Source organism: Acanthochromis polyacanthus, chromosome 11 (genome assembly GCF_021347895.1).
Source record: "Acanthochromis polyacanthus isolate Apoly-LR-REF ecotype Palm Island chromosome 11, KAUST_Apoly_ChrSc, whole genome shotgun sequence".
Classification (NCBI taxonomy): Eukaryota; Metazoa; Chordata; class Actinopteri; family Pomacentridae; genus Acanthochromis; species Acanthochromis polyacanthus.
Genome location: NC_067123.1, coordinates 17,654,331 through 17,678,436, shown reverse-complemented (window position 1 = coordinate 17,678,436; position 24,106 = coordinate 17,654,331). Strand labels below are relative to the sequence as shown.

The following is a 24,106-nucleotide window of genomic DNA, read 5'->3' as shown; positions in this document are numbered from 1 at the left end:
CTCATTCCTCCCCCTATCCAGACCTGCTTCCTGTTATAAAGTCATTAAAGCATCAGGGAGCCCACCCAGCCCTGAAGTTTCAGTTCAGCACTGCAGCCCCATGTGGAGCCTTTTAGCACAGACCTCAGTCTCAGGTTTCTCTGTCCGGGTGTTGCTGTAAATCATCCGATGAAAGAACGAGAGTGCGGGCTCTTTATGTGCTTGTTTGGGGCTTCAGTGCAAGACAAGTGTAAATTTGGTTTCCAGAAGTTTGACTGTCTAAGAGGGGCTGCACAGTGGTTGGTGGTTAGCACTGTTGCCTTGCAGCTAGATGATCCCTGGTTCGCATCCCTGCCTTCCTGATATTTTTCAGAGTTTGCATGTTCTCCCTGTACATACGTGGACTTTCTCAAGATACTCTGGCTTCCTCCCACAGTCAAAAAATATGTTCAGGTTAATTGATAACTCTAAATTATCTGTAGGTGTGAATGTGAGTGGATGGATGATTATCTGAGAGATTGTTAGCTGTACTGTTGATGATTTAGCTGTTTTTAGAAACAAATTGAGGACACTTTGCACCAGATCAAGGCAGACTTGTAGTTTACGGTGACTTCTCACTGCAGTTAGTGATTCACATGTACAGTGAATGTCCTGTCTGTCAGCTGTTCTCTACCATGCTCATTTTGTCATGATAGCAACTGTGAATTTGCTGGAATCAAATAGTTTAATCTCTCAGTGTTTTCATGTTTTCAAGAAACCTGCCATCAGAAGGTGCCTGTCCATCTACCAAAATCCTGAACTTTGAAAGTTCAATCCAGTCTGAAACTATCAAAAACAGCTTTAAGGCTTTACAAGTTACTGTACTGATAAAAGCAAAATCAGCCAAGTTTGCTGAGAACAGATTTAGTGAATAAAAGATGATCTCATCATGAGCTGAGGCTGCTGGAACCTTTCTCACATTTATACATGAAACAGAGAGGACATATTTCTATTTTTTTCTGCAACATTTTTCCCAGTTTGAGAGTTGACTGCACCCTCTTCCTCTGCAGTGCTTTATTATCATTGACTGGAGAACTGGCTGCACCAGCATTTAATCTTGACAAACCAACTCCTAATATTTGCAAGTCATCGATGAAAACTGGTATTCATTTGGATTTCATTTATAAAATTTTCTTAAAATTCTGCTAGTATTTGAACTAAACTGGGAAATAAAACCAGCTATTGTAAAACTGATGACACAGACACAGCTTCCAGTATATACTAAAGAGAAGCTAACATGGGATCAATATGATCTTTTACTGCTTCCTGTCAGAACTCCAGATGCAGTATTTTGTATCAGCTGGAGATTTTTGAGAAAATTATTGGAATATCCTGATAATGAGGGGTTAGAGTAGTCTAGAAATTACAACTACATGGACTAGTTTTTTAACGATACTCTGAGACAAGAGGGTCCTAATTTGGACCATGTTGTGCAGGTGGAAGAAGTCCGTCCTACAGACTTGCTTTATGTGTGAGTTGGTGGACATATCCTGATCAAAAACAACTCCAAGGGTCCTCACGGTAGAACTGGAGGTCAAGGCAATGACATTCAGAGTAAATATTTGGTTAGATGTGTGTGTTTCTAAGGTGTTTTTTTTTTTTTTTTCAAAATACAATAACTTCAGTTATGTCAAAAATACAGGTTGTCCAAGCCTTTATATCTTTAAGTCATGCTTGGAGTTTGACTAATAGTTGTTGACTTCAACTCATGGAATGTTTCCTATGAATAGTGCTTCAAGGGGAGCATGAACAAGGTGAAAAGTATTGTCTTTGCATGGAACCCTGTGGAGCTTCATAACTAACTCTTGTGTGCCTGGAAGAACCCATGGTCGAATCGATCTGATAGATATGATTTGAACCAGCCAAGTTTGGTTCCTTTATTCCAAATAGCATGCTGCAGCCTCTGTAATAAAATGTTGGAATCAGTGGTGGTTTGGACAAGTATAGGGATGAGTCCATTGTCTGAGTCTACAAGAAGATCCTTATTGTTACTTTCATACATCAGCAGAGTCTTTCACAGCTGTGGCTCTAGTGGTCAGTGGCTTGTTTTCTGTATTTCCCCTGTGTATTGTAGTAATGTGTATTAACCTGCAGCTCATAGGGGAAGGTTTACAGCTGGTTGGTTTGTGGCTGCTGCTGCTTCTATCATCAGATGGAAGGGTGCTGTGCTGCAAAGTGCTCAGTGGATTTCGTTTTGTTGGACCATCTGACACACAAGTAATTGTCCAGCTGTATGGTGAGATTGTCCCAGACTGTTGGATCATACCGTTCTCCATGATAGCAAAACTCTCCTGCTACACAAAATAATCTGTTAACTAGTGAAAGTGGGTAATTTCAAGAAGAAGAAAAAAAAAACAGGCAAAAAAGAGACAACCACTTTAGGTGTTCTTGAAATCTATCTAACCTTAAACTAACTGAAAAAGCTTCGATCTGAACCTGATTAGCCTCATATAACTATGAATTATTAGTAAAAAATTCAAGATAAATATTCTTGATAATGCATTATTTGTCTTTAAAGTCCCCTCAGTTAAGAAGTTTGCTTTTTAAAATGGGAAAATTCTTAAAGTCTTGAAATAATTTCTTAAAGCATGGCCTTATAGACAAGTCACAGCATCTTTACAAAAGGTGAAATCTAAGGTATTGCTCTGTTAAATAAATTTAAGGTGGTGAGTGTACTATGCAGAGCTGTCAGTTATAAATATATATAATATCTATATTTTGTATTTTGAAGATACACTACCATTCAAAAATTTGGGATCATTTAGAAATGCCCGTATTTTTTGAATGAAAAGCATTTTTTTTTTCAATGAAGATAGCATTAAATTATTCAGAAATACAGTCTCGGCATTTTTAATGTGGTAAATGAATATTCTAGCTGGAAACGACTGATGTTTAATAGAATATCTACATAGAGGTACAGAGGAACATTTCCTCCTGTGTTCTGATGCTACATTGTGCTAGCTAATCGTGTTGAAAGGCTAATCGATGATTATAAAACCTTTGAGCAGTTACGTTAGCGCATGAATGAAAGTGTTAGTTTTCATGGAAAACATGAAACTGCCTGTATGACGATAAGTAGTGTATATGTGACCCAATGTATATTAGTCTCTGTAGTAGTTTTTGGAATCAGTGGAGCTGTCTGGCACAGAGCACCAAGATTTCTCAGAGTTTGGCCACACAGATTCAAACAGGAATTTGTGAAGGATTTTAATGTATACAAGCTACTCTTAAAGCACAAAATACTCCACTGTGCTTCAAAACCATCAAGCTCAGTTCAAACATGTGTAGCCCATGGAATGAGATGCCACAAACATTAACTCTAACCCTGAATACGTCTTGTGTTTTTGCAGCAGGAATCCTTTTCAATGGCTAATGCTATTGAATCCTTTTCACAGTTTGATGTAGTGCTCAAGAAAAATCAGACAAGGCTTGACAAAAAATGCAAAAAAAAAACCCATAAGCAATACCATAATCCAGCTTAAATAACCTTGGGATGTAAAATGTATGGTTTAAGCAGTATGAAACTAAAATTACTATAATGTATCAAATTAACTGTTGTTCGATTTTACTCACTACACCAAAATATCATTTAATCAGGCTAAAACAAGACATTAAGATTTGCTTGAATTTTCCTTTTTTTGTGGTGTGTTGCAGTCAAAGGGGTTAATAATTTAAATATATGAACTCAAGATGTGCTAATTTGTGATTTACCTTCTCCTTCCTTGCATCTCTTCTGGTGACCATCCCAGACTTGCACTATATCATTTCCCAGCATCCTTCAGTGCTGTGGTCAGCTTGAGATTTAACCAGATGGACAGATTGGTGGTGGTGCTGAGGAAGCAGAGGGGGTTGGGGGGTGAGAATGCATTGGAGGTTTGGTTGGAGACACAAGAGGAGAGGAGGTTTGTGTGGAAGTATTGATGTTTTAACAGGATTGTTGGATTTTAATAAGGAAGTGGAGGATTCCCTGACTGGATGACAATGTATGTCAGTTATTGCAGAATTTATGCCTTTATCTCAAGTGTGCACTTACTGTTGGCAACTGCAAATGTTGTACATTAAGTCCCTAAATAACTGTATTGCAAGAAACTCTGCTCTAAAACAGCAGACTTGAGGTCAACAGCAGCAGTGTCCATTAATTTACATGTAAATGATGGCTTGCCAACATTTATATTGTCTCTTTATAATGGAGATGTTTTGGACCTAGTGACTCAAATTGACCTGATAAAAATGTCAATGACTCGAGAAGACATCAGAAAAAAGTATTTAATTTATGTAATTTAAAGATATCTGTTTTTTATATGAGTCTTTCCACACTGTAGATATTAATACTGCTGATCTGCTCTTGATTTTCAAATTGGTCTTACATAGCAGCTGCCTGTGAAATGTTTCCCTTAACTGCCCAACAAAATAATTTTCTCAATCAGTTCAGTGGTAAAATACAGGCCCTGCAGCTACAGAAAAATGCTTGGATTTTAATCTCTAAATTAGTGTGAGTTATCAGATGAATGCAAACCAATGTCAAGGCACTAATCATAGGAGTAAGTGCCTAATTCACCTGTTTTTATGCACACTTTTAAGCTGCACATAAAAAAACCTAAATGGATACTGAAAATGTGACAAACACAACAACAAATGAACATGAAAACACTCGAGGCATCACTAGAATGTTTTAAACAGCTGAGTTGTATAACAATGTGCCCAACTGTATAGTTGTTAATTAATGTGAGAATTAGCCATAGAGACCAAAACCGTGTTTTGTACCAGGCTGTAGACATGACTATTTCTGTTGTAAAGTTGGACATGTTACTATGGAATTCTTAGGGCCTGACTGTGCATTTGAAATTAGCCTCAAGTGGACATTAACAGAACTGCAGGCCACTCTATGTTGGCTTTATTACTCCAGCAAGAAATGCAGCAGAGTTATGTGACTGGTAGCAACATTACTCAAAAATGGACCAATGGATTTTAAAGAAGTGTTCAGAGAAGGTCAGAAATGACACAAGGGCCAACTGATTAGATTTTGGCAGTGATGCAGCTTATAGTCTGGATCCACTGACTTGTTTAAGATTTCTGTATCGTTGTGAGATAGCTGCACGGCGTCACTGTAACTATGACAGCAAGCAAACACTACGTCAACTGCCTGCTGATGAGCACACGACGATCACCACATATCAACTGCTGTAGATTTATCAGGACTCATCCATTCTGTGCTCTCTCAGTGCTTTTCTGGTTTTTCAGCTGTGGAAGTTGCTGCTAGTTAGCAACTAATGTTGATATAGCAGTAAAGCTAACTGTAAAGCTTGTCTTGAAAATATTAAACATTTTAATATATGATACTTGGTGTAAATATGAGTTTACGATTGAGTTCTAAAATGATTTAGTGAGTCTCATCATGGTGCACTGCAGACTTCTGGGGCTTTCGTTCCAACAAGTTCTCAAACTCATACGACCACACAGATCGTATGTAACGTGCCCCTGAATACAACCCATGAGAGTGTATTTAGGTTAGCTCCCCTACGGGAGACAGGAAGGCATTACGGGATTTAATTCGAGAAACGGCTTTTCCCTCGCGAAAAGGCTTTTCCCTCACTTTTGCAAGATGGGTTTAGGGTTATGGTTATGGTTAGGGTTATGGTTAGGGTTAGGGTTAGGGTTAGTGTTAGGTCAAAGTTTGTTCATGGTGACGTTTCAGCTGAGACACCGGAGTGTCGATATTTACTCAACCGCTAGAGGTCGCTTAACTTCAAAACGTAACACTCGGTCGTAATAAGGGCATGTACAGATGACCTATGTGGTCGTTTTTTCAATGAGGACAGTCTCTTTTGTTCATATATCACAATTTTCCTCAACAGATTAGAAGCCTTTAGCGTGCTGAGAAAGTCCACTATTTCAAAACACATGGGAAAAAAATCTTGTGGGTTTGTAAGAGAATATTAAGTTACAGCCACTTCACTCACCCAATAGGAAGCCCTTTTAAGGACACCACACATACTCATAGAACTGGTGCCATTACCTGTCCATAATATATTTTAAACTGTAATATCCCCAATCAAAAAGGTATCACTTGAAACAGCTGCACCAGATTTTTCTTTAAATAGCCAGAGGGTTAAAAAAAAGCTTACCGTATATGAGTGGTGTATATATTGTGGTATTGTGGTGTACTTCTACATGACAGCCACGCCTGTATAAGCAATCAATTAAAGTAACTCTAAAATTAGGGAAACAAGATGCACAGACCCACATAAAAATGCATGATTCCAACATTACCAGGCCACAGGATGCCTACTGCTTAATACCACAATAACCCTTAATCTTTTTCATGACCAGAGCAAACTGCACATGGAGGGCTTCCGCAGCCTCAGAGAAGGCGAGGCCGTGGAGTTCACCTTCAAAAAATCATCCAAAGGGCTGGAGTCTGTGTGGGTTACTGGGCCCAACGGAGCACCATGTCTGGGCAATGAGAGGAGACCGAAGAGTGCTCAGAAACGACGCTCCAAGGGTGACAAGTAAGTCTAGTCTGAGGAAACCTGCATGCTGATTTAGAACACAAAGGAGTATCTCAATTGTTTGTGAAACATGCTCTCCTCTTCTTGGTGTAGCTCGTAGGGATGGCCAAAGTCAGCAGGAGTCGTTCTCCCAGTACCATTAATATATGCACCAAATTTAATTGCAATCCACACAGTAGTTGTTAGAGATATTCCAATGTGGACCAAAGTGGTGGAGAGACCAAATGGCAAACACTGGGGTTGAAAAACTACGCCAACAAGGAGGAGCAAAAAAAAAACTACACTTCCTCAAAAGTGAACAAATCCCACTAGACCCCCATGTTCAAATATAAAACTTTACAGCAGAAAGAAACATGTTCACAGCCTGGCACTAAAACTTTTTTGGTCTCTGTAGCCTATTTTCCAGATCATGATAACTGTGCGGGGGGTCAATTTTTATCGAGCTCACTTAATTTAAATTATATTGAGACTTGAACTTTTCCATAATTAAGGGTGTGATTGCTTTACAGGAGGTCATCGTAGGATAATCCATGGCACCGTGGGTTTGCCCATCTTTGAATTTACTTTAAACGTACAATAAAACTGTTATTAGGCATGCATTACCATCTCTAAAAACAAAAGATGAAAACTATGTTTTTAATTTTTATGTGACTTGAAAGGAACTTACATACTTCTTCGTAAACAAGGCCCAAGTTCATAATTGCATTCCAAAAATCTTATTTTCCTTTAAAACAAGTTAGAGTGCAGTTGAGAAAAATTTAGCTTAAAAAATGTTTACCTTCATTCGACAGATACAGTGGAGCGAGGTTGGAAATGTGTGGAAGGAGAGAAAAATAATGAACATGTGCTATGTACTCTACATGCATGGTTGCCCTTGCATGAGCCTTTTTGGTATTTATATACATTTTTAAGAATCTTCCATGTATTACAGTTTGATGCTGTACAAGAATGTACAGAAAAATTAAACTTGACTTAAGAACATACTGATTTGCATCATAAATGAGTCTATGATAAGGTTGGTCGGTTCAAAGTTTGTCACTTTATTATGAAACAGTAAGCCGAGGCCAATAAATGAACCTGTAAATGAACGCTACTGGAGTAAACTCGAATTTATTTGTGACTGCGGTCTTTGACTTTGAAGCTCTATTCGGTAATTAAGATCCAGTGAGGCTATACATTTGATAGCATCTAGTGGGTCGGACCATATTAATCATGGCTGGCAGTGATAAAATGAGGCCCACATCTTCCTGTCTTTAAATACCTGCTAGATCTGATTGCATTCAGATGTTTTGTCTTCTCGCTGCTTCCCAAACATAAATGTTGCAGTGAGAGGAATAAAAGATTTGTAGATTGTCGGTCATTAGGATCTGATGAGGTTATTAATGTGATAACATCTTATTAAGCTGAGCTTCATTAATCATGCTCGGCAATGATACAAGTAAATCCACAACTTCCTGCCCTTAAATAGCTGCTATAGATTTGATTGCATTCACATGTTCCCGCTTTTCCTCCCAAACATAAATGTTGTATTCAGAAGAGGAAGGGATCCTATCCATTTAATTGATAACAGATGTAGGTGCCTGAGAGAGGTCACAGGTCACCGCTGCTGTAGCAACAATGGGGTGTGGTGTGCAAATGAGGTGGGGGGGGTGGGGGGGTGGTAGGAGGGGCAGAGAGTCAGGGTTCAGAGGTCACTGGGGTATTGAAACAAAGGAGCTCCCTCTGCCACCCTCATGGCCACGCTGATCGATACTGAGCCCTGATCTGGGGGGGGGGGGGGGGACTTGTGTGCATCCAAAGCCCGATACATTTTATTCCTCTGTGCTTTAAAGCAGTGACTCCCAACCAGACTGGAAAGATAGCTCAACTAAATCAGAAATGATGATTTGACTGACAAAGAAATACGCCTGAAATGAATGAGAAGTAACTGAGGATGCATGAGGGTCATTCCAGAAATGGAGGATATTTGAGCTTCACAATCTTTGAAAAATCTTCTCTTTTATACATTTCTGCTCCATATTTATCAAAAATAGGTAGTAAACTATCAAAGGCCTAATTTGCTCAGCTTACCCATCAATGGTACCATTTGTTTTTCATGTTTTGTTTTTTTTGTCGTTGTTGCATTCTAACCCTACTCTAATCACAATAACAGGGGAGTAAATCCATGCTAATGTTAGCTTTTTGTCAGCAGTAGAAGCTAGATCTTAAGCTAGCTGTTACTGCTGACCAAGAGGACAAACTTACTGATGGAAAAAGTCAAGAAAAGGACATCAAGAATTTGTTTTATTCTGATAATATACATAACAGAGTTGCGTGAGGTAGAGTGAGACATTCAATCAAGGCCGACAATGTTATGAACAAATGAAAAATAGAAGAGAGGACATAGCTTTGCTCTACCCATTCTTTTGGAAAACTGTTTGATGGTGTAATTTCAGCGGATCGTGTGATTCACCGTTTTCTCCATCTTCTACAAAAGGGTTATGCTAACAAGGTTGGATGCATGTTGTGGGACACACGTTCCATGCATAACAATTATTACTTAAAATATTATGTTGATTAAAAAAAATGTTCCTATAATTGCAAGCGACATGAATGAAAAAATAATACCAAAAAAAGAGAATTTAAATTTCATTTTAGGTGTTTTTTTTTGTAAGATTCAATTTGGTCATTGGAGGGGTGGGACAACAGAAAAATGATATTTTAAAGGAAACTTCAGACTTATTTGGTATTTTAAAAATATATTTTCAAACATTCTTTTCTCCTAGTTTTTTTTATTTTATTTTAGATTTGGTCTCAGGACAAGTAAATTTACACAGCAGCTGCATGTTTTAATATTTTGTACATGGATTATTTGAAATTTGATGGTTGGGACGTAAAATGTCCTTCAATTCTGGAATAACCCATGAATTTAAACTGCAAAGCAAAGAAGTCTAAACAGTTTAATAAAAGCAATGCCTGAAAGAGTAATAGTTCAAAGCAACTGGTTTAGCAAGCTAAAAGTAAAAGATGAAGCTGAAATAACTATCCATCCATCCATTCTCTATACACCGCTTTATCCTCATTAGGGTCGCGGGGGGTGCTGGAGTCTATCTCAGCTGACTTGGGTGAAGGCAGGGGACACCCTGGACAGGTCGCCAGTCTGTCACAGGGCTACATACACAGACAAACAGTCACTCTCATATTCACACCTACGGACAATTTAGAGTAACCAATTAACCTCAGCATATTTTTGGACTGTGGGAGGAAGCCGGAGTACCCGGAGAAAACCCACGCATGCACAGAGAGAACATGCAAACTCCATGCAGCAAGATCCCAGGCCCAAGCTGGGATTTGAACCGGGGATCTTCTTGCTGCAAGGCGAAAGTGCTAACCACTTATCCCACTGTGCAGCCCAAGCAAAATGCAATATTCTTCATTTCCAGATACCTAAATGTTGTTGTATATGCTCTGTGATGTGCAAGTTGTAATGCACATTAGTAAATGATAAACTGAGGCATAATGTTGTTGAAATTTTTCATAAGAAATTCCAGGTAGTGTGAAATGTTTCATGAAAAGACAATCATTGAAATGTGAACATTTTCACGATTGACACTAAAACAAAGGGGAAAATTTGGATTTCTTTGTGTTTTGGTGTCTTAGATGAAACATTCACTTCCTCCCCAGCAGCAAATGACAATAACACACAAGTAAAAGCAGCAACTATAATGAACGTAGTGGTGCATTTAGAAGCTAGAGTGCCAGGAAGAGCTTAGCACTGGAGTTTGGTTAACAGAAGCACGACTCTAAATCAATGTCAGATTTGAATATGAGAATGGAGAATAGATATGTCGGACATGTGATTTTTAATTTGATGTGAAGATTCGTCCCTATAAATAACAGTAAAAAAACACAGGCAAAAAAACTTGCTACTTTAAACATTTGAAGTATGTTTTCTTCATACAAGCATTTTTTTATGGCTCATTTTCTTGATAATTTAAAAAAAAATCCACTAGGGTGCTTAAAGGTGTGAATAGTAGGCATAAAAAGGGATAAATTACAAAATTTAAGTGCAGTGTGAATTTATCAGGATTTTGTTTAAGAGGATAATAAACCAGGTTTTGACAGGTAGTCATCAAAGCATCCATCTGCCAGTGATCACAGATGAGTTCTGCCAAATCCCCTGGTTGTGGAGGCAGACTGATAGATGTGTGAGGAGCCTGAAGAAAATGAAAGCTACGCTTGGAGTGTGCTGCCCTCTAGCGGGCGGATTAACAGTATCAGACCTTAGTCACTTCTATTAGAAAGGTAAATGTAGAGCAGTTGCTTCTGAAACCTGTCAAATGGACTGATTATTCAAAATATAATGAAAAAAATACCTAGGAGTACAATGCATTCAACATTATGCTTTTAAATTATGTTAATATGGAGCTTCAAAGTATCAAATGTTAGGTATTGAATGAAAAAAAAAATTCAAAATTCAAAAATATATTAGTAAAGCAATCATTTGTGAACCAACTAGAACACAACTCGTTATTAGAATGATACCAATCATTATAGTAAAAAAATGCTATTGTATCCATCTATCCATTATCTATACACCACTTGATCACCAGTCTATCACAGAGCTACACATAGAGATAAACAATCACACTCACATTCACACCTACGAACAATTTAGAGTTACCAATTAACCTCAGCATGTTTTTGGACTGTGGGAGGAAGCCAGAGTACCCAGAGAAAACCCACACATGCTCAGGGAGAACATGCAAACTCCATGCAAAAAGACCCCAAGTCCAGGCCGGGACACGACCTGGGGATTTTCTAGCGGATGGTGCTAACCACCAAGGCACTATGCAGCCTGATGATTACATATACTTATTTAATTATTCCTGTTTTTAAAGTGACAGAATATTTTCATTTACATCACTTTTGTTGATAGTTTTTAATTAGACCTCCAAAAAACTCATGGCTGTGTATCAGAGTTACATATTTTGAAGTTTTTTCCCCATAAAAATAATCCGTTCCTACCTTCACAATGACTGGGGTGTCATTTTACATTGTTGCTTCCTTTTAGAATTTGCAGATTCATTAGGCCCTTGTGTCTCTCCATACACACCTTCCCACTTGCTGCAGCTCAGCACACCAGCTCACCTACAACTCTGCTCAGACTCTACACTACACAGTTGCAAGCTGTAATATTGGAGTAATTCAGCCATACATGTCTGAACTGGAAAGCAGTTCTATAAAGAATGACACAGGAGGCACCACCCTGCATGTTGACAGGATTGGTTCCTTAGGTTTGCTACATGTGAGACTTCCTATATCAACATCATCATATATAATTCTCGGACTCTTTTTTTTTTTTTTACTGTTCATGTTCTTTGTCATATGTTGCTTATGTTATTGGCTCTTATTTAAAATTGAAAGTAATTCTTTTTACATTTGTCATTTTAGATGCTATAACTGTGGAGGACCCGGCCATCATGCCAAAGAGTGTCAGCTGCCCCCTCAGCCCAAAAAGTGCCATTTCTGCCAGAGCATTTCCCACATGGTGGCCAGCTGTCCGGTCAAAGCTCAGCAGCAGCAGCAGCAGCAGCAGCATTCATCTCTGGCCTCTGAAGGCATGGCAGCCTCACAGAGGGTCCAGGAAAGTCAGGTCACCTTCTCTGACAACTATGAGTGAACAAATCAAGGAATCTGTGAGGTTTTACACAGGACCTTATAGAAAGAACCACCTCAGGGCTTTATTTATTGAACAGCAAACAGAAACATCACTGCAACGTGATGAGCGTAATGACAGACATATCCACTGTAAATGTTTAGTGTCCTTTTGTTTTTCTGCCTCAGATAAGTGTCTTAGCTTTGGAACAAAACAATCAGACTTGCTGTCGGTGCAGCCATGTTGTAGCCACAGACAGTCCCTGCTTGGACTGAGTTGCGCCTCTGTTAACTGAGCCTTTATACAGAGTAGAAATGCAAAAATCTTTAGGATTTATTCATCTTTAAACGTCACACACACTCAGGGTATAAAGAAAGTTGGCCTAAAGCACAAGAGTGGCCTTGACTGATCCATGGGTCACAGGTAATTGTCAATAAAACCTGCATGATGCTTAGAGTGAACCTTTTTCTAGAGCAGATGTTTTGTCATTTTGTGAACAAATGAAGCACAGATATCCTTAATGATGCTCCATTTGGATGCTAGCTAACCAGGCTACTGTGCACCTCTGCTTCAAAGGTTTGTCTTAGTGACATACACTGCTCAAAAAAATTAAAGGAACACTTTTTAATCTCAGTATTGCATCAAATCAGTGAAACATGTGGGATACTGATCTGGTCAAGTAAGTAACTGAGGGGCTTTTTAGTCAGTTTCAGCTGCTTTGGTGTTCATAAAATTAACAACAGATGCACTAGAGGGGTAACAATGAGACAACCCCCAAAACAAGAATCAGTTTACAGGTGAAGGCCACTGACATTTTTTTCCTTCCTAATGTTTTCTGACTGTTTTTCACTAGTTTTGCATTTGGCGAGGGTCAGAGTCACTTCTGGTAGCATGAGGCGATACCTGGACCCTACAGAGGTTCCACAGACAGTCCAACTCCTCCAGGATGGCACATCAATACGTGCCATTGCCAGAAGGTTTGCTGTGTCTCCCAGCACATTCTCAAGCGCATGGAGGAGATTCCAGGAGACAGGCAGTTAGTCTGGGAGAGCTTGACAGGGCTGTCGAAGGTCCTCAACTGATCAGCAGGACAGATATCTGCTCCTTTGTGCATGGAGGAACAGGATGAGCACTGCAATAGCTCTACAAAATGACCCGCAGCAGACCACTGGTGTGAATGTCTCTGATCAAACAATCAGAAAGAAATGTAATGAATAAGATGTTAGTAAGAAAAAACAGATTACATAATACATGCATTTCATTGCCGTAGGATCTACTGTTTTAAATATTTTGTGATCTTTGGGTTTGGTGATGTAAGCTCAGGTAGTGTTGTAATACTAGTCTGGCAAGTAAAATCACCTGAAGTAGCCCAGCATGTCAGGCTATTTCAGCCACTTAGCGACTTAGCTGGTTAGCTGAACTGCATTATTTCAATAATTCAAAAATGCATTAATTTTGGATGAAAATGAAAGAATTTAAACACAAAGTACATCAACATACATTAATCATAATAAGCATGTTTTACGTCAAAGCTGCCAGAGAGCAAGCAAACTCAATATGCTGTGATGTGAAGCTATGCAAAATATAGAGTAGTCTCCATGTGGGTAATAACTAAAGCCAGGATGACACTAGTCTTTAGCATGTAAAATACTAAAGGCTACATCACTCGTCTACAGTAGTCTGACACACCAGACGTAGACTATGAGTTTCAGCCTGTCATGCCTTTCTCCTCCTCTCCTGCTATCGCCGTGTTACCGTTTTCAGAATTCCCATCACTGCAGAAAACAAAAACTATGAGCAGTGACCTGCACTCTGAAAATAACAAGTCCTGCCAAAGATTTAGTTTGTGCAATAAGGCAGGCCTTCTTGATTCATCCAGTGAATTAGTCATTTCACTGACAGTGCTTGTCTCCCTTTGTGCACATCCATCCATCTGTTATCCAAACACCACTTAATCTTCGTTAGGGTCCCGAAGGCAGAGTTCACCCTGGACAGGTCGCCAGTCTATCACAGGGATACATATAGACAAACACTTGCATTCATAACTACGGACAATTTAGAATCACCAATTAACCTCAGCATTTTTTGGACTGTGGGAGGAAGTTGGAGTGCCTGGAGAAAACCCACGCATGCACAGGGAGAACATGCAAACTCCCAAAAGGCAGAGATGCGAAACCAGGGATCATTTAGCTGCAAGGCGAAAGTGCTAACCACTACTCCACCGTGCAGCCCCCTTGGTGCATATGTTCCACCAAATGATTTATCATTTTGAGGGGGCTTAACACCAGCCAAGATGACTATGACTGTTTCAAAGAAATACCACCCAGAAAGAACATTTTCCACACTATGGCAAAATAATAACAATGAGGTGCAGTCAGACCATTCTACACAGTGCTGTATCAATACTAGAGAATGGTCTGAATAGACAATACTACTTCTACAGCGATCAATACTCTCATTTAAAAGCCTGTATCAGTCAACCCCTTGTGTCAGGGTCTAGAATGGAGAACTGGATTTGAATCTATGTCCTGTACGATCTGCCAACATTACACCCTTGAGCTTTTCTCTCTAATTTTCAACAGCTGCTTTAAGAGATAGTTAGATAAACAACCGAGCATGTGAATGTAAAGACAAAAAACATTTCCTAGGCTGACAAATACTTTACTGGTATTATAAGTATTTGTGTCTGCCTTTATGAGAAAACATTTTCAGGTACTACAGTGAAAAGCGAATGTCACAACATAAGTGCCGCGTCCTCCACCTGCCAGTAGGGTTGATGACAGTTGCTTTCAAATGCTAGATTCCAATAGAAACCAGGTCACCACAACACTTTTTTTTCCATTAGTAGTGACATGTATGTCTTAATTTTCAACTTTCCATGCCACTATTTGAACTTATATGCAAGACCAGCGTTGATTGTATGGCAGGCTTTGTCTGTAAAACTGTACTAATCCAAAGATTATATTTTTTGCTCGTATGTATCAGGGATTTCTTCTCACAAAATTCACTTAGTTGCTGTGTTTGAAGCTGTAGATGAGGTAGAAAGAAAGAGCTGAGATACAGATGTTCTGTTTTGTTGTTGTTGTTTTTGACCTTCACTCTTTCTGGTGAAGTAGCTAAATGCATATAGATATTATCTTTTGTATATTAACTATTTATTCAGAAGTGTTCACACTGTGCTGTGGTTCAGAAATATCCGAGGCTCTTTTCAACCGATGCAACTGAGCAAAGGTTTAGCATTCTTAGTACGTGTGTTGTGCGGTATTCCACCATTTTGATGAATTTTGACATTTCTATTACAGTGTAATTGTTTATTGACAGTGTAAGGGTATAAATTTACACAATTTTTCAACTGTCTCTGTACAGAAACAGTGTTCTAGAGTTTGATTTCGCTACACTGTGCCCGGCAAACTACTTTCTCTGCAGCCTCAGTCCACTCTAAGTTAATTCACACCCAAATCTCAACTCAGGGAGAACATTTCTGACAGTGTCTTTTACAGTGTGTCTAAATGCTGAACTTATTTATTGTCTTGGAATGCAGGAAGACCCAGGGCACTGATTGCTAACTGAGCCATGAACTCTGTCATTTTCTGCTGAAGTACAGAACATTTATTGCATGACCCTTTATGACTTAAAGGACCCTTCTACTCTCAACCCTTTTTAAGCACAGACTGTGTATAAAGATGAATCATCAGTTCTTCCCACTGTACCAATGTCAGCCCAAATAATTCAAAATAGCTAATTGTCAAGCTTTTGCTGATGTTTTTTTCTTTCTCTCAGGACATGGTCTGTACAGTGTAATGATGTCACCAAACAAATTTTGCTTTTTGAATTACAGATAAAGTATTATGAACATGAAACCAGCATGTAAAAAAATGTCTTTATGTACAGTCTGTGCTTTCATCCCTGTATATTTCTCACCATGATGTACCCTGCATTCCTTGGTCCACTGTTTCTGGGAGCTCACATATACAATAGAGCTCGTGTCAGACCAGTGTAAGCCTGGTGTTAAAGTTTCTCCACTGGGCTCAGCGTGACGTACATCTTGTCATCTACCCCAGCCCACATGGAGACCTCCATCAAAAGTTTGTATCTGTGACTATCCCACAATGACAATAGTGCACATGTTATCAACATGTAGATAATATGCTGCTTTTCTGTCAGACACTACCTAGGAGCATGTGCATGATTGCTCTTTTAGCATAGCTGCCACTTGGACACAAATTTCACTATTCGTGTTTGCAGCTTCAGGGGAATCAAGGCATAACATCTTTACATCTTTAGCCACTTACCTAGCCAACTAAGCTACAGCAATGTCCACTGTATTTACAATTTCGGTCTTTACGTACACCCTTTGCTTGTTTCGTTTGATGGTGTGAAATTGCTCGACATTTTTGGGATTTACACTGAGTAGATTTTTTTTCTTTGTGAGTTAAGGAAATTAATATCAATTTCAAGCTATTACGTCAAGTAAAAGAGCTAACCTGGCCTTGTCTCAAGTGGGAAAAAATACCTACCTGCACTTAAAATTTAAAAATTAGGAAGTGGAATGTTGTATCTTGGGCAAACACAGAAGTAAAAACAACTCTTTGTGGTCTTACATGGAGTTACGTGCTAAAACTATGCTTTGATGAGCTACACTGTCATTATCAGATGCAATGGCTGTAGCTTCTCCACATCACTGGGCAGACATTACAGGTTACAGGTTAAATAACAAAGCGTGCTTCCCAGTCGATTCATTTAAGTTGCCTCTGGTTGTTCTGCTGTTACAATGTATTTTGGGGTTCTTGAAAGTGATATAGGAATGATGTGTGTGTGGCACATAAAGGTTTCTTAAGGGTTACCTCTGACATAACTGACCAGATGTTCAGTGACATTTTCCTCAGGCCAAAGCAATCATGGCACTCGACTGGAACAGTGACCACGTGTCTTTATTGTACATAGCCAGTGTCTTTGCCCACAGGATTCCTATACTGTTCACTATGTGTTTGCATGATAATGAGTAGAATAATAGAGTAGTTTTTCATGTTAAGAGGACTGGTGAATGCATTCACTGACAGCAGAGCATGAAAGTGTTTACAAGCATCAATACTGATCAGCATTAAGAATCGTTATGCCTCAATTATGTGCTTGAATTCACCATGATGCTCCCAATGCTGGAGTACAATGCAGTCTAATCTAGTATAGTAATCTAACCTAAGCCCGGTTCTTGTGCTTTGTCTTTTTTTGTTTGTTTGTTGTTTTTATTGCTTCATAAAAGCGACTAAGACAGAAATTGTCTTGTCAAAAATCTATACAAGTCTACCTCAGGTGCGGTTCTGGTTTTGATACGGACAGCTGGAGAACAGCGTGTCCAAAAGCCAGTTTGTAAGTATTGTAAAGGGTTTTTTTTAAACTAAGCTATTTGTTTAAATATTTATTATTTCTTTAATTTAATGTGTGCTACCTCAAAAAACTGAATATCTTTATGCTTGTTGTTATTGCTGCCAATAGAATGAGATCCTGTACTAAAAACCAAAGTGATGCTTCTGACTAAAACTGTTGCCTTGTTTTCCAGACAGATGTGTTACTTGAGGTTGTACCGAACACACACACAGTAGCCTTATGAATTCAATGATTCCTGTACTGTGGTTATTTCCTTCCACTTTGCTCATTGTTTTTTTTTCAGTCAAGTTGTCACATTTTTTCTATAACACATTTAAAACAAGTGAAGTTGACACAAAGTGCTGTTTTTTAGCCTGCATCTAAAATAACTTGCTGCAAAACAATGAGAAATTAAAGAAATTAAAGATCCAACATAACAAAGACTTGTATGACAGTGTCCTGTTTCTTGTATCCATGCCTTATACTGATGATTGCCAGATACGTCATCATTAATTTGCTAGTCAGGATGTGGAATATTGAAAAAGCAGATATTTATAACAATATGGTTCAGAAAATGTCACTAACTGATCTCTGCATTATCGTTTTCTTTTTGCAAATGTGGGTTTTAGGGATGGAACTTTACAGGATGGCTTTTTCATATTTCAACTCACTCCTAACCAGAGATTATTTCACTTACTTTTCCATCATTGCAGATTTTGAATTTATAACATGATGAAAAATCAAAAGTGAACATTTCAGGCTTCTATTTTTAATAGTTTCTGAGATACTGTGGTTCAACCATGCTTGTTTTCCGTCTTTTTCTCTGTGCTCACAGTCTGACATTTGAAATCCAACAATTCACAGTGATTTAAGAGCACATTCTAGCATATTCTTCAGTTTACCTTCAGATAAAATTCAAGATTTATCAATTTTTAACATATCCCTATGATGTCCACTTTTAAATATACTAAAAAACAGACACATTAATGCATGAAATATGCAGGCAGCACAGCGTCTGACTATTTCTGCCCTGAAATGTGACTGCTGAAACAAGAAGAACATGCTTTTCTACAAGATAATAACAAATTCAAATTTAATTCATTTTGTTTTCTTTTTAATTTTTAATTTTTATTTTTTTGAATGCTGTGGGCTATGCTGGTGAATTTAAAGCATCCAATAAATTTATTAAACAGTTCAACAAACAACTGCAAGATAAACACCAGAAAAGCCAATGCTCCCACATGCATGTAATACCACACTCTTTACTGCATAGTTCAAGATGAACGCTGCAGTTCAACACCTTCACTATCAACACGTCTAAAATGCATGGAGACAGTCTTAAGTAGTGAAGAAAAGAAATTTCTGAAGGCACCAGGTTCCTTTGGTGCTATCCTTAGGTGTTTCTTGAAACATGAAACATTTATCTGGTGGGCTATTAGTAGGCCAGAATGCAGAAAAGTCAGTGCAAGGGTGGGAGTGCCCCATTGTCTACAAAGGTCCTTAAAAATGGCCTCGTCCAGCATTTTGGACTTTTTTGGGGCGATGATAACATCATCCTTGACAGCAGCCCATATTTTTTCAAACAGGTCCTTATTGAAGGCGTCAAATTCTTCTGAAGAGAGGTTAGTGTTGGCACCTTTAGTGGTCCGCAAAATCACTGCCTTGACGAGTGCGCTTACACACAATTCTTTCAAATGCTGCTGAGACTGGACTGTCTCCTCACAGGTAACCTCTGGTGAATGTTGCTGAGACTGGATTGTCTCCTCACAGCTAACTTCTGGTGATGGCAGATGAACAATATTAAACAAGGCAATATTCTTGTCTGGGACGTCTTGGACGCCTGAGGATGGTGCTGGTGCCACTGCGACTTCTGTCACCTCACAGGTAGCTTCTGGTGAATGCTGCTGAGACTGGACTGTCTCCTCAGAGGTAACCTTTGGTGACTGCTGCTGAACAATATTAAACAAAGCAATGGTGCTGTCTGGGACATCTTGGACATATGAGGATGGTGTCGGTGCCATTACGAGTGCAGCAGGTGTCACTCTGGTAAACGGTTTCTTTAAAAAAATGTGTAATCTTGCTAATTAGAGACAAGTTGCCCTCAGACTTGGAACGTCTAACTGGTGCAGTTTTTGAATGCTTGCCCCCTAGTGGAGAAGAGATTAACTGCTCCTGAGAAACACTTACTGGGAGAGCTGGTGACAGGTTGGTTGGTGTTTTTGGTAAATGATGAATGATCTCTGTGGAAGAGACCTCAGGAACATCTGACTTACTTCTTGTTGGGGTTCTAGCTCTGCACCTTCTCAGATTCCCTTTAACAAATGTTCCAATCATTTTGGTCATGTGATGAACCTTAAGCATCCAGTCTGTGGGCGCATGTCTTATGCCGTGGGCTCTCCTTGGGTGACTCTATAGCAGAGTTGATAGTCTCCACCACATCTTCCACAACGAAGCTCTTCAGAGAGTCTGAGCTCTCACAGCTGACTTCCTCCGTGTGTAGGACTTCTGCGAAGGTTGGTGGAATTGAATCTCCTAGAGAAGTCACTATCTCAGTGACTAAATCTTTGTCTTTCTCTTCATTCATTGCCACCAGCACTGATTTACAAATGAGTGCTTCTATGTCAAACAGAAGTTCTCCCAATGCTTGCTGGGTGTCATCATCAAGCTGGCCTGATACCAGAGCTGCCCACTGCTGTGAAGTAATCCTGTTAAAGAAGGTTACAATGATTGGGCGAACCATGTCCACTGTAACCTTTCTGAGGTCCTCAGTTTCTAAACTGGTTCTTCTATCCATGGTGGTTTGGTGCGTTGTCTTTTGATGAAAAAATGGTGATGAGTTGCTTTCTTACTTTCCTCAAACTGCAGAGCCTCCCTTGTTTAGAAACAGCTGTCAGGCACAGACAGCTGATCTGTCAACCTGTCTGTCTCTTGGTATGTAACGATCAGTTTCGGACATGAAAATGGGAAGAGGTTCCGTGTTTTCGCTGATATAAAATACTGTCCAGCGGTGGTGAAGTATTCCGGTTGTCTGAAGGAAACAGCTCGCTTGTAAATCATCTATTGGTAAAGTACTGAGATGAAGTTATTCTCTCTGCTGCTGGACTTCAATGTATTTCTATCTGTATAAAAGTGGCCTGTGGCGCCCTCTAGTGGCGATGCTCCTAATAAAATAGATTGTTACTTAGTGATATAATGACAACTATGATTTTATTTTTTTAACCCCTGATGTTGAAGTTTAGTTTCAGACAGCATGAATGGTTTACCTAAAACCTCTGACACAATTTTGAAACAGTAAAAGCAGTGTAAAAAAACACAAAACAAGAAATACACATTCAATGCTGTAAGTTCAGCTTCCCACAACTTTCACCTTAATTAAATCCTGCAAATCCAAAGCTTATTTCAGCATTATACTATTTAAGCAGGAGAAAGATTAACAAAAACATAAACTGAGCTGTTGGCTACTTATTTAAAAGTGAAGTCCGCACAAGTGTGACATCCAGGATCTTTCTGTGAAGTTCTTCACTCTGATCTTAGTACTGTCAGCCTAAACAGCTCAGTAGATGTGGGTCAGTTTCCCCTGGTTCTACCTGTCCCTCTTCAGTGTCTTCATCTTGTTCTGGTTCCTTAAAGTAGCACTGCTCCATCCACAACCATTCTTCCAGTGCTGATGTGGATGAGAGCAGGGAAAGCTCCTTGGAGGGCTGTTGACCTCATTACTGGACTGACAGCTGAACTTTGTTGCTGGCACTCAGAGAATCTATTCACAGACGACAGTCTGTAAGATGGTTAAAAGCTCAGTACATACAAAGAAATCACAGGCACAAAAGTGTGAAGTTGACACTTCTAAATAATGTGAATTCCTGATGGACTTTATGTCATATAGTAAAGGTCTCTCTGCTGTTTAGACTGTTTTCTACCTAAAATCTGAGAAAACCCAGTATTTAAGATAGACTGTCACTAGTAGCCAGTTTTTCCATGGTCCCTGAATGAATCATTACATTTCTATCCCACTGTATAGATATCTGCAGGAATGTGCTGGAGACACAAAAACTTACCATTTATTGCCAATATATAAACAAATGAGCATGTTTCAGCACAACTTTTCAAATTAACCTTCTACATGAGCATCAACAGAATAAAACTGAAAAAATATATATATTTAGGGAATAATGCAAAGTAATACTTTGTACTTTGTATACTTGATATATAATATATATACATATATTTACATTGTATGTAATGGGACCAATGACAAAATAAACAAATAAGTAAACATTAACAGTTCAAAGAATAAAATATTAAACAGTGCATTTTAATAGAAGGACATACACCAAAATTTTTATTTTTTTTTACCTGTTAGAGTTGGAAGGGTTTAGAAAACAGCAGGAGAAAGAAATGTTTGATTTGTAGGCAACTTTTATTTAAATTATAAACTATTGATCCATCCATGATCTATATACCCCCTCCTAAATAGGGTCGCTGGGTGCTGGAGTCTATCCCAGCTGACTTACGGTGAAGGCAGAGGACACCCTGGACAGGTCACCAGTCTATCACAGAGCTACATACAGAGATAATCACACACACATTCACATTTATGGACCATTTAGAGTTACCAATTAACCTCAGTATGTTTGTGGACTGTATGAGGAGGCTGGAGAACCTGGAGAAAACCCACATATGTACAGGGAAAACATGCAAACTCCTTGCAGACAGATCCCAGGCTGAGACGTGAATCAGGGATCTTCCAGCTGCAAGGCAGCAGTGCTAACCATCGAGCCACTGTGCAGCCCAACATGTTGACATGTTGATTTTATTTTTAAGCCCCCGATGTTGTCTTTTTGTTTCAGACAACTTAAAGAGTTTGCCTAAAACGTCTAACACGGTTTTAAAACAACAAAAGCTGTGGAAAAAGACAAGAAATACACATTCAGTGCTCTAAGTTCTGCAGCCCTAAACTATGAGCCCTTAATATATTTAAATATCAAATACTAAAGAAATTTACAAATATGAATAAAATTGTTTTTAACAAGATAAAGCCAGTCGAGTCGACCCAGTTGTGTGAGTTGAAATATAACAAAACACTAAAGCCATCGTGAAAAGTTTTATCTTTGCGCACACATTAACAAAAGAAAATTGAAAATGCAGAGGGCAGCTAGTGATATTGTAGTATTTTCTGAACCATTTGTTATGGCATGTCTCAATACTACAAACAAAAGATATAGACTATTTTAAATGATAATATACTTGCAACAAAGAAAGGAATTTTCATTGAACTTTCATGACTGAGCAGGGATGACAACCTGTTTAACAAAAAATGAAATTATTAGACAGTGTTCTAGAGCTTCAAAACAGTTCCCCAAATACAACTAAGAAATGTTTCTTTTTTTCAATATTGGCAAAGTTTTAATTTTTGGACTCTACTTTGTAGGCTGTTGGCTTTTACTTATTACACTTACTAAATACATGTACGATACCTATTGGAAGACACGACTGAAGGTAAACTCTCAGCAGCGAAATATACATGGACTCACACTTTATCAAGGGAAATTACTTTATTTTCAATAGTTCTTCTCCCTTGACCAGGAAAAGAAACCCCCAAAGGGAATTTAGCTTCAACTGTGATTTGATAGAAGATTAGCTTCAAATTTTGATGTTGCTCTGATTTTAGCAGCAACATAACTATTAGATGTTATACGTCACAAGTATTTAAAATGTTTTAGATGGGTTGGTTGAGTCAGATAATTTAGAACTGACAGGTCTTGAACAGAAGTCATGACTTTGCTATAACATTAATATCATTGATATTTAAAACCCACTGAAGTTCTACTCGTACACTTTCACATATTACAGCTTACATACAGTGCCTTGTGAAAGTATTTGGCCCCCTTGAACTTTTCAACCTTTCGCCACATTTCAGGCTTCAAACATAAAGATATAAAATTCTAATTTTTTGTCAAGAATCAACAACAAGTGGGACACAATCGTGAAGTGGAACGAAATTTATTGGATATTTTATACTTTTTTAACAAATAAAAACCTGAAAAGCGGGGCGTGCAATATTATTCGGCCCCTTTACTTTCAGTGCAGAAAACTCATTCCAGAAGTTCAGTGAGGATCTCTGAATGATCCAATGTTGTCCTAAATGACTGATGATGATAAATAGAATCCACCTGTGTGTAATCAAGTCTCCGTATAAATGCACCTGCTCTGTGACAGTCTCAGGGTTCTGTTTAAAGTGCAGAGAGCATCATGAAGACCAAGGAACACACCAGGCAGGTCCGAGATACTGTTGTGGAGAAGTTTAAAACTGAATTTGGATACAAAAAGATTTCCCAAGCTTTAAACATCTTCAAGGAGCACTGTGCAAGCAATCATATTGAAATGGAAGGCGTATCAGACCACTGCAAATCTACCAAGACCCGGCCGTCCCTCTAAACTTTCACCTCCAACAAGGAGAAGACTGATCAGAGATGCAGGCAAGAAGCCCAGGATCAGTCTGGATGAACTGCAGAGATCTACAGCTGAGGTGGGAGAGTCTGTCCATAGGACAACAATCAGTCGTACACTGCACAAATCT

At 38.8% G+C, this 24,106-nt stretch overlaps 2 protein-coding genes across 2 annotated transcripts in view; one reads left to right on the top strand and one right to left on the bottom strand.

The window, feature by feature from the left end:
• LOC110968030 (protein lin-28 homolog A-like) overlaps window positions 1-12,277 on the top strand; it is a 35,584-nt gene extending 23,307 nt beyond the window's left edge. Inside the window, exons 3-4 of the mRNA XM_051955562.1 lie at window positions 6,349-6,527; window positions 11,961-12,277. Coding sequence (XP_051811522.1) covers window positions 6,349-6,527; window positions 11,961-12,189 — 408 coding nt within the window. The 3' untranslated portion in view covers window positions 12,190-12,277. The remainder of the gene's footprint in view (window positions 1-6,348; window positions 6,528-11,960) is intronic.
• rpl15 (ribosomal protein L15) overlaps window positions 1-24,106 on the bottom strand; it is a 345,074-nt gene that overhangs the window by 203,929 nt on the left and 117,039 nt on the right. The gene's annotated exons all lie outside the window — the stretch shown is intronic.